The following is a 20,318-nucleotide window of genomic DNA, read 5'->3' as shown; positions in this document are numbered from 1 at the left end:
TGGCGGAGGCGTTGACACTCTATGCTTCCGCAAGTCCCAGATCCTTGCTCTATGCTCTACGCTCGCCGAAGGAGCCCAGCTCGTGTTCGATTTACATGCACAAAAACAGACTCCCCCGGCCACCAGTTTGGGAACGCTGGGGTCTGCTCCACGTAGGCCAGGATTTCCCACCCTTCCTCCTCGCCATTAGAATCTTCTAAAAGGATGAAAACAGAAACTAAACTAGAAGGCCTGAAAGAAAGATACTCTGATACACAAAAGCAAAGACATGAGGTGGGGGTAGGGGGGGCGGGGTGAGAGCGATAAGGACAGGAGGTTAAACTGCAGCTACACTGCCTGTTTAGAAAGATGTCTGGAGACACACTAGATAAAAGTGAAATCCATCTGGTTCCCTTCCTTCACAAGGTAATTTAATGCCTTAAACAAGACTGCGACGTCCCTTTTGTTGTAAGCACTGTTAGTATTCAATACTTCAACGTTCATGATGCATCACAAAAAAACCAAAATTGTATGTTTTTGCGTAAGTCAAGGAAAAAATGCAGCAAATCAATACAATGGCAAAATCGGGAAAAACTGCAATTTAAAAAAAAAGAGGTTTTAGATTAAGGGAAGAACAAATGTTTGTAGCCCTATATAGAGCTTCTGTTGCCAACTGAAAAACAAAGAATAAAACTCATCCTGACATAGGATGTTCCAAAACCCTAATTCAGAAAAAAAGACAATTTATTCTAGGTTTAATAAAATGTTTATTTAGGATGGTAACAAGATAAATCATGCAAGAGTTCAGGAAAAACAAAACAAAGAGAGTAAGAGGAATGGCAATTGGTGCTGCCAATTAAAAAAAAAAGAGCCAATCATTCTGCTATCCAAAAGGGATACGAAGAACCACTTCAATCTGAGAACAGACATGGTTGTAGTAATCTTCTGGAAGTGTAAATTAAAGTGATAGGCAACCACTTGTGTTCCATTCCTCAGAGGAGCCCTAAGTCCAAACTAATGTTTCTTGCACGTCACACTCAAGACGGCAAGCAGCCCAGAGCCCCCTCGCCCCCACAGCAAGCTTTTCGACACCCTCGGAACAGTCTCAAATCGACACTTCTTAGTAGGGGAGGAGGGCAGGCACCTTTGGTGACTCTTAAACGAGACTCCACCTACATTCAGAATCTTCAAATTTTGGTAATGAAAACCTTCCGACTTGCAAGTCATCCTTACCAGTCTTATGTAGTGTTTGACGTCTAGGGAAGGAGTTCCACATCACTGGGAAGCAATCTGAACGGATGTACCAAACTGCACATAGTGTCTGATTTCAAACAAAGATACCTCATCTTTTGGCAAAAAAAAAAAAACAAATAAATATAGTGGAATGCAAGTTTGATAGATGGAGGAATATATTATCTATTGACTGTCAAGGAGTACGATTTCATTGCAGACACAAAGAATCAACAATTTCAAAGAATTAAAAAAAACCCAAAACAGTTTGCACTTATTCCTCACAAAATCTTCACTTTTGGAACTACCCCCAATTGAAGCTACACACTGACTTTATTAATACAGCATTAAGTTTCTTGGTGTAAAAAAATCTTTGTACATAGTAATAAAAAAAGGTAAGGCAAGATGCATTAAACAGAAACCTTCTGGTTCTTTCCCTCTGGGTTCTTACAGAGCCACTGATGACTATCCACAACAGAAGAGCTGAGTTTCCAATTTTCCGCATCAAGCATCTTGAGCCTTTGCTGTGGTAAGAATTCTGTCCAAGCACCCTGAGGACAGATGCTGCTGGTGGTCTTTGGCACTTACGCAGGCAGACTGAGCTTCTTTCCCTTGAGAACTACAAGTTTAAAGACAGGGATGAAAACAAAAGGTTACTCATCCTGATGTGCTTCAGCTTTCTCCTTCCCACTCCTAGAAGTTTATCATACAAGACACCACCGAGCACGGTCCAAGGAAGTGAGCTTCTGATAAGCACCAGGCATCTGACCTGGGTGTCAATAAACAGAGTCCTGAAGTAAGAGAATGTCATATACACAGACTGGAATCTTCTTAATGTATCCGGATGCCATAGCAACTGATTTTAAAAATACTAGTTCAATTGAAATTGTCTTTTAATTCCTGGCAGCTTTTTGTCATCATGACTTAATCCCCTAATTACATATATTGACACATAACAGTTATGAAAATTTTGGATGTTAAAAAAAAAAAAGAGTTAAGATACATATGCCCTTGTATCTAGCAATTCCACCATTATAAATTTTACTGTATAGGCAGGATTCTTACTGGCTATAGAGTAAGCTATTCTTTACTGTACAGCCAGGATTCCTTAGCTGGGAGGCGTGAGGAGAAGGGGGTGACAGAGGATGAGACGCTTGGATGGCATCATCAACTCAATGGACATGAGTTTGAGTAAACTCCGGGAGTTGGTGATGGACACGGAAGCCTGGCGTGCTGCAGTCCATGGGGCCGCAAAGAGTCAGACACGACTGAGCAACTGAAGTGAGCTGAGGATTCTTAGCCTGGGATCTTTAGTTGGGTCTCAGGGCCCCTGAACTCCCTAAAACTATAAGCTCATGTTTGTGTGAATACACGTAACTGTGCATTTTTCTGTGAGCAAGGACCATGGCTTTCATCAGATTTTTGTCAAGTTCACATGTACTCTATTCATACGAAGGCTAATACATATATATACAAGGACACTGCATTAAACACTGGATTTTTAAGCCCAAACACCCATGAACAGGGGGCTGAATAAATAAACTATTTATTTATAATAATAAATAATAAACATAAGATTCCACTGCTATTAAAAGTCATGCAGATGTCCAGGAGAAACAACAAATTATAGAACAGCATGTTGAGTTTAAATCATGTCTCATTAAACCATTATGTTTACTGAAATATTAACGATGATTATTTTTGAGTGATAGGATTCTGGGTGATTGTTTTCAGAATTATTCATTCTGACTGGTTTTACAATGAAAATGTGTCATTGTAGACAAACAATAAAATTATAGCAAAAAAAGAAAAAAAAGACTGAAAATCCTGACCAAGAATTCTACCTGACGGTCACTGACATGTGCTCTGAAGCCAGTTCGCCTTCTGAGCAAGTGTCAGATCAGAAGCACGACGCCCACGGGAGCCCTGGAGGGGACCGCGGGCCGCGCAGGGCCTGGCGCACCTTTCGTGATGTACAAGTAGAAGAAGTCGCAGTACAGGATGGTCTGGACGACGCCGGCCACCACGGCGATGAGGTCGAAGAAGCCCTCGAAGTAGAAGCGCCAGATCCAGTTGACGAGGTACAGGGCGCGGTAGAGGCCCAGGAAGAACAGGTAGTGGGTGGTGATGGTCTCCGCCTCGCCGGTCTTGCTGATCATGAAGAGCTGCGGCAGGATGGCCACCGACTCCAGGTAGATGGAGAAGGTCCACAAGATCTGAGGGAGGAGCCGCAGCCCCGTCAGCGCCCGGCGCCCGCCGCGGGCTCACGGCGCCACTGCTGCCTCACCGTGGAGCAGCATAAAGGGAGCGGGTCTGGGCATCAGCGCCCAGGACAGAGCAGCTTTGCACTTTAATAAACCACAGAAACTTAAGCCACATATAAAGGCGCAGACCCCCGGGACAAGCGAGGTTCCCAGACACCTGCGCCTCCTTGGATCTCCCTCCCCGGTCTCGCCAGCGCTGCACTCTTCCCTGGGCAACTGCCTGACTCCTCCAACGCGGTGCTTCTCCCGCTCCGGATCCGGGGCCCTGAACCAGCCCCGCTCCCTCCCAGGGCGACAGGACTGGGCACTGGGTCCCTTCACCCCCTCACCGCTGTTCCTCCTTTCCAGATGACATAAATCATTTCACTCTTTTCTTACGCTTCAGGCTTTTTGTGGCATGGTTAAATCAAAGAGCTAAGAAGTCAGAGTCGTAATCACGCACTCTCTTCCCAACCTAGCACTTCATTCACGCCTACAGAGGAAGGGTCTGGGAGGAGTCCCTGGAGGGTTTACACCCAGGCGCCGCTGCCACCAGGGGACAACCATGGCCTCACTCCGGGACGCTTGGGGCTGGATGGAGCACTGGGGAGCAGGCCACCTCACCACGTGGCGTGGCGCTGGGCACCAGGCAGGCTGCACTTCCTCAAGACAAGGAGTGCAGCGGCTCGGTGTCACAGAAGCCAAGCTTATGTTCTAAAGGAGAGTCAGCAGACAGACGTTCAAGTGGGTGTCTGACCTGGGGGCTTAATTCTTGCCCAGGATTCATTTACATCAAACTACGGTTGCTTGCTAACCCACTCCCCATCCACGCCCCCAAAACACAAAACAGAACTCCATTAACTGCAAACAGGTCTATTTCCTTAGGGAACCACGCAGGACTACCTAAGTGACCTCTTAACTAACCTCCAGAGGAGAGAAGTCATGATTGACTAGAAATGAGAGGCCGCCCACAGGGACCACCAGAAACTCCACTCGGAAAGTATCGTGGTTTCCATCGTAGGTCGCCTTAAATTTCACGTAGATCAGGTACACTGTGGCATAGGAGCAGGCGATGTAGATGAGCTGAAAAGATAAAAAAAAAAAGATGCTGTGGCATCAACGTGTTACAGCTGCTCCAGTTCCCTGGGCTTCCTACATCAGCCACAGATACAGAGATCACATTTAAATATAGTAAAATCCACTTTTCGGGGGGTATACAGTTCCATATGTCATAAAACCACCACCATAGTCAAGACACAGACCAATCCTAACCCCCCCACCCCAATTCCCTCCTGCCGCCCTAAAGAGTCATGCCTTTCCCCCAGGCCTAACCTCTGGCAAGTGCCAGTGTGTTCTCAGTCCCTGCACCTTTGGCCTTTTCTAGAATTCCATTCCATAAATGGAACTGCAACAGTATGTCACCTTTCAGACCAGTTTTTTTCAGTCAACATAACCACCTGATATCCAGCCGTGTTGTCTGTCATGTGTATTAAGAACTGGTCCTCTTGTGTCTTTACGAAGAGGCAGCCAGAGGTTCATCCACCCACCAGTCAGAGGACAGGTGGACTATCTACAGCTTGTGGGGTGGGGGAGGGAGCCGCTGTGGACATCTGTGCACAGGCTTCTGGGTGGCCATGAGCCTTCATTTCTCCTGGGTAAAGACCCAGGAGGGGGACTGCTGGATCAGATGTTAAGCGCAAGTTTCACTTTATGAGAGACTGCCAAGAAAAGGATTTTTAATCTCTTTGTAAATTATTAGATAGTTGCCTTAGAAAAGAAAGTGAATGGCCAGTTCAATACAGTTCAAAATCAAGGCACTTCCTTACAGCATGAAGATATTTCTGAGCTAGCACTTTTCAAAAGATAATATAGACAATGTAACTCACGCTACACTTTGCAATGACAGTTTTAACTCATGGTACTTTAACACTGAACATTCAGATTGTTGCTATGAAATTTCGTCTGGTAACAACAAAAGCAAAACCAAAAGTAAGTGATAACTGTACAATGCATAGCTATTCAAGGGCTTACAATTAGGTTATATGGTGTTTCATATTCAAAAGGAAAAACACTATATACTCATCTGAATCCAAGAAAAAGTCTGACATTCTGAGATTACACCAATTTTCAGACTGCAGAATTTTAGGCTCAAAAACCTATAAACACAGGCAGCTGGAGTATCAGCCACATGACCTGGTCCTACTTCGCTCTAGCCAAGGCGACTTGCAAAATTTGATTCGGAAAACACTGGGGTCAATCGACGTAAGAGGAAAATGAGAGCAATCATCAAGTCCTCATATACTTCAAAACAAAGACCTGAACTGTCCCAGGCATCATGAAGTTATATTCGCAAAGTTAACAAAATACCAAACTGCCAACTATACCCATAATACTGAAGAGGCCACACACACACCCCTTCTCAATGCGAAGGAAGATTGACACCCTATACTGTCAGAGGTGCTCTCTCCACACAAAAATACGTGTATATATGCTTGTGAATAAACACATAATCCATATGTATACACAAAACACACACACATCTACCTACAGTTTCCCCTGCCCCGCCCCCAGCAGAACATCCCGTGGAGGCACAAGCTGGCCAGGGGGTCGCTCCCCAGCCCCCCACCCACAACCAGCCCCGATGCATCCACTGAGGCTTAGCAGCCACTGAACAAAGCAGCTCTTTTTCTTCTCTCACCCATGCTTGCCATTTAAAGTAAGAAGCCATGAGCACATAAAACCCGGCTCTCATGCCCCTGATTTTCAGGATTATGTTTGGAAGCAACAATTAAGCAAGTAAGGATTCCTGAAAGCTGGGCATCCTGAGAGGGAGAGGAGGGGAGGGGATTCCTGCTCACATACCTCTGACAGCTACAGTTTTAACTTGCCTGGACAATAAGCAAGGACACGGCCATTTCTAAGGAAGCGAATTCCTGATGAATTCCCATCACTTAGTAACGAAGAATGGAACGACTCTAGGTAACCCCAATGTGCGGTCACAGCAGCAATCGCAAGCTAGTCATCTGCCCAGGGCTTCCTGCCATCTGCTCCCCTGCCAGAACCAGGGGTGCTGCCTGCCGTCTGCAGCCCTCAGTGTGCCCTGGGGGTGCTCACCACGTGCAAGTTCAACGCCGGCACAGCGGACCCAGACTGCGCCAAGTGCGGCATGTGTACTGCCCACGGCGCACAAGAGGCTAGGCGTATCCAATTACGGTGCATTTTGAGAGCCACACATTTGTCTTCCTGTGAGTTAGGGAAACTGACACCAAGGGTGGCATGGATACTAGCACTTGGGATGAGTTAAAGGCTTAGAAACCATGTTAAGTGAACTACGGTGTAGACGTGGCTTAAGCATGGCAAAGGCGACACGCGGATGCACGCCCAGGCCCCACAGAGAGGCGGGAGCAGGCGGGGCAGCTGGAGCCTGCCTGCTCCTCCTTGTCCTGAACCAACCTGCTGGCCTTTCCCAGGGACCCTGTCATTTCCCACTGCTTGAAAACATAACAGTCACTCTTCTTTCTTTGAGGGTTTTCCAGAGCTTCAGAAGTTTATCACAGTTGAGGAACTTAAGACCAAGAAATCTCTAAGTGCAAAGTGCTTTAATTAAATAGATACTGCTTTGATACAGGAAAAAATATGCTTAATGATAACTATTCCGAGCTTTACGTACTAGGTGGTCTCCAAAGGCTTACATAAACAACAGCACACCTAGACACTATTCTTGAAGATGCTTAATTAAGTGCAGAGGTGACATAAATTTAACAGTTTCCACAGGTCTGTGAATTATGGACCAAACACACTCCATTGGGTGCCACACCATACCTTCATAGACGTATTATATAATGAAATAAATGAAGTAAAAAGATCCAGGTAACGAGTTGTGAAGACCAGTGCAAACAGAAGCTGGCTTTTCCCAGAAATACCTGAAGAAACAAAAGCAAAGTGTTAGAAATACACCAAGAGCTCCGTGATTCTTGAAGTCGATACCGTGAAGGGACTGCAGGGACGCGGGGCACCAGGCGCCAAAGCCACGGGCTGGGATGACCCCAAACGCAGGAGAGCAGTTTCAATCTTCCTTTCCCTCAACATCCGAACAGACAAGGCGATGAGGAACCAAGTGGGGGCCCTGCTTCAAGGAAAAGTCTGAGCAGTAATCCCCCTGGCTTGGCCTCCTACGGTGACTTTTGGGAGGCAGCTTTACTTGGAGGAGATAAAAACTTAAAAAAAAAATTATCTTAGATGAACCACACAACCAAACTCAGACTCACACAAACATGCTCCTGGATGCTATGGCAACGAGAGGGTGGGCACCTACTAGCCTTCCAAAGCAGCACCTTTTACTGTTTTAACATCTTGAAACTTTCTTCCTCCAGAGCCCACCTGGAGCGCAGGGACACTCAGGCGAGATGATGAGGTCACCTGCCAGGTCGCCTGCCGTCTGGATTTGGCCAAATAGCTATGTGACAACAGCTGTGCACTGCGGGTTTCAGATGGTGAAGAGCGACTTTTTGAGGACAGTGAATCTCACTAGGTGTCAGGACCCATCCACCCTCACCTACATTGTAAACTTCACATCATCAGACAGCTAAGCAAAGTTTATACTTAGTGGAAATGTCACTGCACCCAAATCATTAGCAATATTCTTCCAGAAGGTGAAAATCACACTGTTTTATTAAATGATATTTTACAAACAACACTACTGTCCAAAACTACTTTACAGCTTGTTGAAGCAAAAAGCCTAGCTCTGAGAACGTTATTTTTGTGGAGGAATAATTGCAGTTCCACCCTATTCACAAAAATAAACTAAGAGAAACTGAAGAAACAGCCGTCTCTGTCTCTCTGGATCCATCAGTAGTGGCCAATTTCAAGGGCCAAAGGAGGAGATACAGATACAGAGAGTAAGTGTGCCCTAAAAGTCTTTTCCCCAGTGGCAGGGAAGTTTCTTATTTTCTTATCACAGATCAATGTTCCAAAGGAGAACTGATGAGACTGCTGTTGACACGGGAACACGCGAGAGAAGACAAGACGGGGAAGAGGACAGGGAGCATGCACTTCACGTCGGACGACTGTGGAGCCTTGCCAAAGTCCCAGCTTATTTTCTGTGTGGTTCTTTCCCATATTTTAAGTTAAAAAATGACAGAATACATATAGGCAAGTTTTGTCGTAAAGGGTTTATTCTCCTGAAAATTTGGAAGCCAGGTAAACTGAAATTTGCCCTTGTTTTCAGAATTCCTAGACTAAAAATCAGGGACTGGCACATCGCTTTTATCACCCCCTTTTGATGCAACCCAATTCCCATCAAAGTCATCCTTGAAGACCCTCCCTCGGCGCTGCTTATTCATCCAGCAGGCACAGAAGACCCACTCCTCGAGGCTGCTGCCCAGCTCCTGTGAGCGCTGACAAAGCGCCCAGTGGCCATTTGGTCGCCCGTCACCTGTTCCTCCAGAGACCCACCGTGCGCACGCACGCGCACATACACACGCACGGGGTCCGACACACAGCAGGGCCCAGAAAATACCTGCTGAATGAATGAACAAATGGAAAAAAAAAAAAAAAACGGTAATTCGATTATATTCATGTCGTGGGGGTAAACTCATTTTGTGGTATTTTGAAATAAGACTTCCAAAGAGTTTTTAAGTCATACTGTGTCTCTGACTGTAAACAGGTGTGTGCTCTGGGCTCTGCCCTAATTTACTGCCCGCCAGAGGGTGGGGCAAAGGAGAAGGGCACAGGCGGCGTGTGGCCTGCAGCTTGTCCTGTGGTGTAAAACCTGGGCGGGAACCACCATGCTGGAGACCTGAGTGCTGTGTGCCCACACAGTTCTGCCCAATTCTTCCCGGCCTGGTTCCCGAAGAGCAGGCAGCAGCTTTCCCCTTTAACACAGAAAACCTGTCTGTCTTCTCAGGAAGGTAGGAATCCCAGCTGAAGACAGAGCGGGCAGGACAGGAATCTCCTTCTGGGGACACATGCTATGAAGCGGGAGGCGCTCCCACAGTCAGTTCCCAGGTTGAGACTGAAGGACACGAAGGCCAGGGTAACAAGCTCTGGAGACCACTCACTCTCAGCAGTTCTGTAACAAATGTACTGCACCTCCACACCAGGGAGCACCTCCACACCAGGGAGGACCTCCACATTAGGGACCACCTCCACATCAGTGAGCACCTCCACACCAGCGACCACCTCCACATTAGGGAGCATCTCCACATTAGGGAGCACCTCCCCATTAGGGAGCACCTCCACACCAGCGAGCACCTCCACACCAGCGAGCACCTCCACACTAGGAAGCACAACTCGTAAAACGGAAACCAATCATCACACACACCACCATTCCCATCTTCTCCCACTGGGCCAAGTGAAGGTTAATGAACGCCTCCAACTAAGCATTCCAGTGTACATGACCTTCAATTATGCTGCAGGTTAAAAGCTGCATTTCTCATATTTCCATTGGTTTACACAACAAAACCCTCAACCAGACGGACAAGCCTTCTGTGACCTGTTTCTTCCTGGCAACACTGGATGCACCCAAGCACCACAGGTCAGAGCAGCAGGAAAACCTGCAGGGCAGCGCTCACCCGGCGGCCCGGGCACCAGGTACCGACCCACTGCCTCCAAGGTTCCAGATGCTCTCCTGACGGCCACTAACAGCCTAGCACAGGGCTCAGCAGCGGGCCCACAGCACAGCTCCTGTGAGCAGGGGAAGGGGCTGTGGGGCCACAAGGTGTGGGTTCAAGCTCAGCTCTGAGTGCACCAGGTCACACAGGGTCGTTACATACTTGGCCCCCCTAAACCTCACTTTCTGCACCTGCCAAACGGGGCAAAGTATGGGCCTGTTGGAAAAAGCGTTTTTTCGATAGCTGCCATGCTTGTGGGTGCTTCGTGACAGCTCTGACTACGTGCTGCTTTGCCACCTTTTCCTGTTTTCAGCAAAATCAATGCTATTTTATTAAAAACGCCAACTGGGCCCACGTACCTGGAATAAAAAGCAAAAGGACCTTGTAAACACCCTTCCCACCTCCACTGTAAACACGAGGCTCCAGGCTTTTTTGAAGCCCCTTTCTCTGTACGTGTACTCCCACGTTTGCCCCTTAAAATGGGCCACACTATCTCTTCGTTCACAACTTGTTTTCTCAGCTTAGTATTTCTGACATATCTTCTCCTGCCAACAGCTCTACCTTATTCTTTTTGATGGCTGCGTAGTGTTCTGCAGTGTCAATGTACCAACATCTGTGTGACCCCTCCACGCAAGTGGACATTTGGGTTGTGTATAGTTTTTGTTCTTGTAAACGCTCCATGAATATCTTTGTATCTATAAACAGTGTTCTGTATTTATTTAGGTACAACAAACACCTTTATACCTATATTTAGCTTGTTCACCTACATGACAATTTCTGTAGTTCAAATTCCCTAGAAATGCTGATAAAATATATGAACACTTTAACTTTTAAAAATAATGTCAAATTTCTCCTACATAGGCTGTGCCAATTTACATATTCACAACACCAGATGAGAATACTCTTTACATCCCCGCTCACATCAAGATGCTGTAAACCTCTGGCTTTTTCCATCCAGTTGCAAACGATGGCATGCACGGTTCTTTTGACACCCAAACTGCTAACTACTAATGAGGCAGGGCATTCGTTCACTCTTAGCTGGCCTTCTGTGATTCTTCTATAAACTGCCAGCTTCGCTCATTTACCTATCAGGGTGTTTTTTTTAAAATTTGGAGGATTAATTATATTAATTTAATTTAAAATTAAACATTAATTTTAAGGTGGATATTAACCTTTTGCCACTTAGATTTATTGCAGATTATTTCTCTCAATTTATTGTCCCTTGACTGTGATGATATTCTGAATTAGGAAGGTAATTTGGGGAGGCGAATCACCCTGTCTGCTCTCCTCTGCCCGGTCCTATCCAGGACCAGGCATGGTATAAACATGCATTCGGGTTGCTTTTATGTCCATCAGCAAAGTCGCATACTTTCCTCATGGAGGTCTCATACCCTCCTTGCTGTGAAATCAGGGGAGCCCTCTCCAGGGTCTTTCTCACCACTTCACATCCACAGTGTTTACTGCCTATGTGGTTTGATATCCTGTATTTTTATCTTTTTATATAGATCTTATTTCAGCTAACTTGCAGCTTTCTTGAGAACAGAAACTTTGACAGCGGCAAGCTGCTGCTCAGAACTGTGTCCCCAGTGCCTTGTGGCCACAGAGTGGGTGGTCAGTACGTAAGAGCCATGATTACTCAGGAGCTTGGCACTCCAAAGTGCAGAGGCGATAGCTGCTACAAAGAGGGAGCCGGGAACGGGAGGCAAAAGCTTCCTGGAGTATTCAGAGACGATGAAAGGAGAGGTGTTTTCCTTGTGCTTCAAAAATATAAACTGTCACCACGAGGATGTACGCACAGCACCGGAAACTACACTCAGTGGTTTGTAGTAAACTCTAAGGGAGAGGCTGACGAAGAGCACACACCCCTGAACCACTGTGCTGTCCCCCTGAGACCAACACAACGCTGCCAATCAACCACACTTCAATAAACAACGACAGAGAGAGGACCCGCCCCCAATCCGGAGGACCCACTGCAGAATCAACAAATACACAAAATGCCAGTTCACTGCATACCACTTAAGACAATTTAAGAGGAAATATATTCAAACCTAAAACTTAAACACACTTAAGAGCCAAGAAAATGGCTGCTTTTTGTAAATCAGATATATTCACTGCAAATAAACTATCTCCTAATAAAATTCAAACTATAAAGGCCACACATACGCATATATATACTACACCATGACAAGAAGCGCAGGGACACTGTACACTGCTGTCGAGTTCAGGAGGAAGAAAACCTGCAGCTCACACGACAACAGCTAACAACCACCTAAGTGACAGGCGGAGGAGAGAAGGGAAGGACCAGGGCGGAAGGCTGGGAGCCTTGAGCTCAGAAGAATCCACCAGCAGCTTAAGCCCACTGGACACAGCACTAATAACTATCAGCCTACAGGAAAACGCAGACAGGAAGTTCGTCACCTACAAACCCAGGGGTGTTCCCCCAACACTCCCCAGGCCCAAGCTTGGGACACAGCGGATCCAGCTGCACTCAGAGCTCAGGAAGACGAGGAACTCACATTTCATTCATCCCTCCATCATGACAATGCAGACAGTGGAGAATGCCATTTCTAACAAAACCAAGATCAACTCCCCAGCCTCCACTTTAAAAGGTCCTTTGTGGCTGTTGTTCTGGAATTAGACAGTCAAGAAAGCAGAATCTTCCTCACTAAACTGTCTCATCCCTAATCCTAAGGGGAAAAAGCCTCATGGTTCTATAGTTGCAGCTATGTTTCAAATATGGGCCAAAATCCTAAAATGAATCCCAAGACCAGTATTTTCAAAGTGAGAAACACAACCTGAATGTACATGTCTCCTACACCAGTTATTTGAGAAACTCATCAAATTCTTACCCTTTCAAAAGTCCCTAAACAACTTTAAATTAGGATGGAAAAACAAGGCAGCTAGTCAAATCCAGAATTTAATTCTGAGTAAATGACCTTGGTGATTTTGATTTGCATAAGGCTACAAAATCTCACATGTAACAACAAAAACGATCCTAAGTCTGACAACGAGGATAGTTTAGTAACTATTGGAATACCAAGCAAACATACACAAATTTAACTCACCTATTTATCTTCCTTGTTATTTCAGCTTAAGTATTTTATATTTTCCTAAATACTCCTAAATCTCCCAAATGAAAATAGTGAATGTCAAAAAACAACAAAATAGCAAACCCTTTCACTTTCTCTTATTACGCGGTGCTTCCTTGAGAATTCCACATTCAGCATGGTACTAACCTCCCCCCAATATCTTAGTTTAGATCCATGTTTAGGAGATAGCGTGCTTCAATATTAAATGCCATGACAGAGAAGGGGATTCTGAGGAACATGTAAACACTCATACAAAGACTTTGGAGCAAAAATAACAGTTAAAAGTCACATTTCTGGTGATGGGGCGGGCAAAATGGGTGAAGGCAGTCAAAAGGCACGAACGTCCAGTTAGAGGATAACTGAAACTTAGGGGATGCAACATACAATGGGGACTATAGCTAACAAGACTGTATTGCATATTTGAAAGTTGCTAGGAGAGTAGACCTTAAAAGCTTTCATCACAAGAGAAAACGAAAGTCGCTCTGTGTGGTGATGGGTGTTAACTAAACTTACTGTGGTAATCATCTCCCAATACATATATCAGATCTGTATGTTGTACACCTAAAACGAATACAATGTTATACGGCGATTATGTCCTGATGAAGCAGGGATTAAAACTAACATTTCCTAGGGAATTCCCTGGTGGTCCAGTGGTCAGGGCTTCACCTAACAATGCAAGGGGTGCAGGTGAGAACCCTGGTCAGGGAGCTAGGATCTCTCAAGCCTCAGGGCCAAAAAACCAAGACATAAAACAGAAACAACATTGTAACAAATTCAATAAAGACTTTAAAAATGGTCCACATCAAAAAAAAAATCTTAAAAATAAAACAACATTTTCTGAGTACAGAAAGAAATGACCTAAACTACTGACCTGGCATCAAATGCCTAAACCAAAACCACACAGACCAAATAGACATTTATGCAAATCTTTCACTGTGAGTACTCCTTGCCTGTACACCAACCCTGGCTCTAACAGTAATCTCACCTCCCTGTGCCTCAGGTACCTCCTCTAGGGAATGGGGGCAAGGGCACTCCCTTCATAAGGTTATTTCAAGGACTATGTGAAAGTGTTAGTCATGTCTGACTTTTTGTGACCCCTTGCACTGTAGCCCAGGAGGCTCCCCTGTCCATGGAACTCTCCAGGCAAGAATACTGGAGGGGGTTCCCACCCCCTTCTTCAGGGGATATTCCCAACGCAGGGATCAAACTCAGGTCTCCTGCATTGCAGGCAAATTCTTTACCGTCTGAGCCACCAAGGACTACGTGGGATAAGCCATGTAAGGCATTTCCCTCACTACCTAACACACAGCAAGCATTTAAATATCAGCTCTCACAATCGCTGAAATTACTTCGCAGTCTTTGGCTGAAATTACTTTGCTGTCATTGGAAACACAACTGAACCTCTGGGAACTACGCATAAACTGGGAGACCATCTCCAAGCCAAACACACTGGTTTCAGTACGTGGACTTTGTAACATCCATTTTGACTGCTCAAAGGTCTTTTTTGGTTCTTCTTACTTCCTGGATCTCAGCTGTGTTCCAGGGAGACAGGTGAGGCCTGAAGAATACAGCCAAAGAGGTGGTGGTATTATTCTAGAGGCGGAAATAGGTAGAAATCAATCAGGTACATGGAATTCTCTGCCACTCGGGTCATGTGGAACTCCATCTTTTACTGTCTCTGCAAAAATTAAGTTATTTAATTCTCCAAACGTTTATTACATTGAGGACATGGCATCAAAAATATGTGTAAGGAAGACTCTGTACTTTTAAAAAATCATTTAAAAATTCGCTGTTCTTAAGCTCTTAGGGCTAACGAAACGCAAAACCCTGCAAGGACTAGCTGAGAAAAATGGGTCTCACTGCCTCCCAGCAGCGTGTGCATGAAACATGTACTCGCGAGGAGGAGCCGCCAACTCACTGGTGACGTGGAGTGAGGGATTACAGGAGACCACAGGAGACCTCGGCGGTACCCGGCGGCGCGCCGCAGGTCTAAGAAAAACCGTTATTAGATGGAGGCGCTCAGAGGAGTTTTGACAAACTAGATCGTCCCTCAAAGCAGTATTAACAGCCCCAAGAAATTCGCTTAGAGATCTCCCCACAGGCCCCTCCAGCGACAGGCGCGATCCGGGACCCGAGGGCTGGGTTGAAGCCCACGGGACTCTAAAGGACAGGCCTGCCCGGGCACCTTCACCGAAAGGCCGGTCTTCCGAGGGGCAGGGTGGAGAGCGGAGTGGCCTCTCCCCACATCCGCCCCACCTCCCGGGTTGGGTCGGCTGCCACGTCAGGCCCAGCGCCACGGTCCTACCCATCCTCCTCCTGCGCGTCCCATTGATTCGTAGGCTCCCCGCACCTCGGGACACCCCTCCCTTCCTACCCAGGGGCGAGGAGAAGGGCCCACTGAAGCCGGGGGCGCGAGGGACCGGCGTGCTGCAACCCCTGCCCCGCAGCCAAACTTTTCAGATCCAACAAGGGCCCGCGCGGTCCACTCGGCGCCTCTCCGGCCCCCGACGGCTCAAGTTCGCAGCCGACCAAGTGCAGAGCCGGGCCCAGCGCCCCGACACCGCGCCCCGGCCCGAGCTTCTACCCCCAAGGGCCGCAGGTTCCCCTCGGGGCCCGGCCGCCCGCCAGCCAGGCCGAGGGGGGTGTGTCGGGCCGGCGCAGGCCTGCAGGCCCTGGGACAGCCGAGGTCGCCCGGTCCTCCCAGGGACGCGGCCCCGCGCCCGAGCCTCTCCCGGGCCTCGCCCGCCGCTCACCGGCGCAGGAGCGCGTCTTCCAGATTTTCAGCAGCAGGATGACGATGGCCGCCAGGTGGGACAGGTCCCCGGTCAGCCGGAAAATGTTCATGGCGGCGGCGGCGGTCTGCGCGGCGGCCCCAGGCTCGGCGGCTCAGGCAGCGGCGGCGGCGGCGGCCCCAGAAAGGAAGCGGCGAAGATGGCGAGAGCGGGCGCGACGTGGCCAGGGACGTGGCCGAACTGCCGGCGCGCGCGCAGAGCAGCTTGGGAGAGCGGGCGACCGCCAGGCCCCGCCCCGGCCCCGCCCCTTAAAGGGGACGCTCCTAGCGCAGGCCGGGCGAGAGCGCAGCTGCCGGGCTGTATCCGTGGGTCCCTGACTCCTTGCCAACTTACCCCTGCCGGGTTTCCGGCTTCCCCAGGGGTGCCAGCGATTTCCTTTAATTTTTGAAATGACACTCCCTTGTGAGGGTTTCCCACCCCCTCCCCCACTGATCTTAAGAGCTCTATCAGTTCAGTTCAGTTCGGTCGCTCAGTTCGGTCGCTAAGTCGTGTCCGACTCTTTGCGACCCCATGGACTGCAGCACGCCAGGCCTCCGCATCCATCACCAACTCCCGGAGTTTACTCAAACTCACGTCCATTAAGTCGGTGATGCCATCCAACCACCTCATCTTCTGTCGTCCCCTTCTCCTCCTGCCTTCAATCTTTCCCAGCATCAGGGTCTTTTCCAATGAGGCAGCTCTTCGCATCAGATGGCCAAAGTATTGGAGCTTCAGCCTCAGCATCAGTCTTTCCAATGAATATTCAGGACTGATTTCCTTTAGGAGTGACTGGTTGGATCCCCTTGCAGTCCAAGGGGCTCTCAAGGGTCTTCAGCACCACAGTTCAAAAGCATCAGTTCTTCAGCGCACAGCTTTTTTTATGGTCCAACTCTCATCTCTATACATGACTAATGGAAAAACCATATCCTTGACTAGATAGACCTTTGTTGACAAAGTAATGTCTACTTTTTAATATGCTCTATAGGTTTACTCTATAAAAATGTATGAGAGGGGGAAAAATTGATATGATTGCATCACTCAAGATAAGTTGGATATTGGGGATATTGGGAAGGGTGTGGTTTATGCAGGGGTCTAAAGATTTTATCATTCTGAGGACTCTGAGAAAGTGTGCAAAATTAGGTTAGAAAATGAATATTTCTGTAGGATGTGAAAATCACAAGAAATTTCTAATGGGATGAAGCTGATAAACAGGATATGGCTGCATAATTTACAGAGCCCAATGCAAAAAGAAAAATATGGGTTCCTCGATTGTTCAAAAGGAGTAAAAAAGTGCTATTAGAGGTACTGAAATGTAAAAGTTTCCCCTTTATTTTGCATTCTCTCTCGACTTGTTTCCTGTTTGCTGTTTAATGTCATTCTAGGAAAAGAAAAAAAGAAAATTCAAAGTTATGGTCATGAATTTTACCATTTGTCTTTATATTGTACTGTATCATTTTTGACGGCAAATATCAGAGCATATAACACAGATGCAGAATGGAGTGCAGGTCCAAGAAAGCCCGTGATTAGTTTTGATTTTGGATCTGGATCCCACACAGCAGACCTGGCATTGGAGGCCCCATTAGTGGGGGGAGCACAGACACCCCCTGGCAGAAAGTAGTGATCAAATTATGAAAACTCTCACTGGTAGTGGACTGGGAGGGGGTAACTGTGGGAGAGGACATACGACTGAGTGTGGGACGTATCAGTCAGTGAACTGTATACAGAAAATAGTAGACCCGAGGACAGCGGAATGATCTGGCTGCTACCAAGTGGTACCGACACTCAACATGAGTGTCATTCATGAAACGTTCAGGACAAGCAACAGTCCCTTAAAGGCAGGATGCTGCTGCTGGTGCTGCTGCTGCTGAGTCACTTCAGTTGTGTCCGACTCTGTGTGACCCCATAGACGGCATCCCACCAGGCTTCCCCGTCCCTGGGATTCTCCAGGCAAGAACACTGGAGTGGGTTGCCATTTTCTTCTCCAATGCATGCAAGTGAAAAGTGAAAGTGAAGTTGCTCAGTCGTGTCTGACTCCTAGCGATCCCGTGGACTGCAACCTACCAAGCTCCTCTGTCCATGGGATTTTCCAGGCAAGAGTACTGGAGTGGGGTGCCATTGCCTTCTCCGAAAGGCAGGCTAGAAAGCCAATAGGCCTCCCTGACTGTCTGCAGGGAAGTCCTCCCGCCCTGCAGAAGGAGGGGGAGTCAGGGCTCAAGCCTGAACCTTCATAGTTCCAGCCCCGGGGCTGAACTTGAACGAAAATTTCGATGCACCCAGTTGGTGTGAACTATTAAGATGGCTTCCAGAAGACTGGAGAAAATGATGGCTCTTGGTGAATGAGGTCAAAATGCTAGGATGTCAGGGTGTAGTGGGAATACCTAATAATGTACTTTCACAGCCTTGAAAAATTCCACAGAAGTAGCACCTGGAAAAACGGCATATACTAAGAACTGTGTTAATGATTATCTTTCATGTTTTTCTTAGAATAATAGCCTTGTTACAAACCCCGAGACCAGACCCAGAAGGGAGTATGACTGGAGTCATGAAAGCATGGACCTTGAAACACTGGGTCGGGGGTCAGGCATGGACGCTGCCCGTATACTTGCTGATTGTTCCTGAGACTAGCCCAGAAGGGGACAGCCTGGGGTAAAAACAAGGAGATCTGGGCTATGTCAATGTAGTGTCTTGAAAAAGATAAGATCAAAGAAATTCTTGTAGCTACAATCAGGAATGAAAGCTGGACTCAGAGTGGACTCTGCACCGCAGTCCAGTAGAGGCTGCAGGGCCCTTGACCCATGGCACCAGATTTCGTGTTCTGTCTCCATTCTCGTCGCTCGCTCCCGGACCATTAGGGCAATATCAGGGCACACGGTGGGGATGGGATTTTGTCCTGCAGCAGAGCGCAGAGGACGCACCCTTCATCGAGGCCCAAATTCAGTTGTCCTCAAACCTGGACGTGCATTTAAAGCCTGCAGAGGGCTTGCTGAGACCCAGATGGCTGGCCCATCCCCAGCGTCTGACTCAGTGGGTCTGCGGTGGAGCCCGTCAGTATCCTGCTGGGCCAGGGATGGCACTTTGAGAACCTGGCCAGAGGGACACCTGCACCCCTCATAGTGATGACTTTCCTCCACTGGCGAGGCTAATGACAGGAGGAGCTGTCGTTAGAGAGCAACAGGGATGGTAGGGTCTGGCAAGAGAGGCCAAAAGTCAGGGGGGTCACCATGAGCATCATGACTGATCAAATCATCAAGGCTGGTGTGGCGGCCAAGAGGCCTGATCCACAGGCAGTTATGGAGAAGATTCAAGAACGTGGTGCTCCCAGACGTCCCTGGTGGTCCAGTGGATAAGAATCTGCTTGCCAATCCAGGGGACGTGGGTTTGATCCCGGGTCCCAGAAGATTCCGCGTGCTGTGGAGCAACTTAGTCGATGCGCCACAACTTCTGAGCCCAGGTGCTGCAATTACTGAAGCCTGCCTGCCTAGAGCCTGTGCTGCACGACAGCGGAAGCCACCGGAATGGCACAACGAGAAGCCGGTGCACCGCAGTGAAGGGCAGGCCCTGCTCACTGCAACTAGAGATGGCCCTCGAGCCCCAGCAAACACTCAGTGCAACCAAAAATAATTTTAAAAAATAATAATAGTCTGCCTGCCAATGCAGAGAATATGGGTTTGATCCCTGGACTAGGAAGATCCCACAGGTGGCAGAGCAGCTAAGCCCACACGCTGCAACTCCTGAGCCTGTGTACCTAGAGCCCGTGCTCAGCAACAAGTCAGCTTACACCCACATTTCCTGCCCACAGAGCTTTGTTGACACCACGTGCTGAGAGCTGGCAGACTGCTTGATCTACCAGCATGGGACCCCACATCATACTGCAGCCTGATGGAGGTAGACCTTCCGCAGAGGAGGTGATGGGGAGTGGGCCCATGACTCGTTGCCAATACTACACACCACACCACCCAGAAGCTGCCAGCTAGGAGTGACATGATGGCACCGCCCGTGGAAGGCACAGCTGACATGCCAGCTCGTGCTCTGCAAGCCGGGGCGCGACCCCCCAGGACAATGCAGGCCCAGAGCCCTCTGCCTGGCACTGTTCCTCACGAGGAAGAGTATGTGGACCTGGGCACCAAGGTATGGAAGTTGGAGTGGTCCCGTGTGTCATGTCTGGGTAACATTACTGCCAAACCTAGCAGCTGAAACAATGAGCCTTCATTCTCTCACAGTTTCAGTGGGTCAGGAGTCTGGTTGCAGCTCAGTTGGGGGTCTCTGGGTCAGGGATTCAGCGATCAAGGCATTGACCAGGACTGTGATGGTCTTAAGGCCTAAGTGGAGGATGACTGGGGACGATCAGCTTTCAAGCTCACTGATGTGGTTGTTGGCAGGCCTTGGGCCCTTGCT

The 20,318-nt window shown here is 48.0% G+C and overlaps 1 protein-coding gene across 1 annotated transcript; it reads right to left on the bottom strand.

Moving 5' to 3' along the window:
• Window positions 1–1,633: 1,633 nt before the first annotated feature.
• KDELR2 (KDEL endoplasmic reticulum protein retention receptor 2) lies at window positions 1,634–16,047 on the bottom strand. Its single transcript, XM_068967199.1, has 5 exons — window positions 15,906–16,047; window positions 7,275–7,375; window positions 4,377–4,535; window positions 3,173–3,425; window positions 1,634–1,828 (listed from the first exon to the last, which is right to left on the bottom strand). The coding sequence occupies exons 1-5, from the start codon at window positions 15,994–15,996 to the stop codon at window positions 1,794–1,796; spliced, it is 639 nt and encodes a 212-aa protein (XP_068823300.1). The 5' UTR covers window positions 15,997–16,047; the 3' UTR covers window positions 1,634–1,793.
• Window positions 16,048–20,318: the final 4,271 nt, after the last annotated feature.

Source organism: Capricornis sumatraensis, chromosome 3 (assembly GCF_032405125.1).
Source record: "Capricornis sumatraensis isolate serow.1 chromosome 3, serow.2, whole genome shotgun sequence".
Taxonomy (NCBI): domain Eukaryota; kingdom Metazoa; phylum Chordata; class Mammalia; order Artiodactyla; family Bovidae; genus Capricornis; species Capricornis sumatraensis.
Note: the sequence above shows the minus strand (reverse complement) of the source record. Positions and strands in the feature narration are given on the sequence as shown.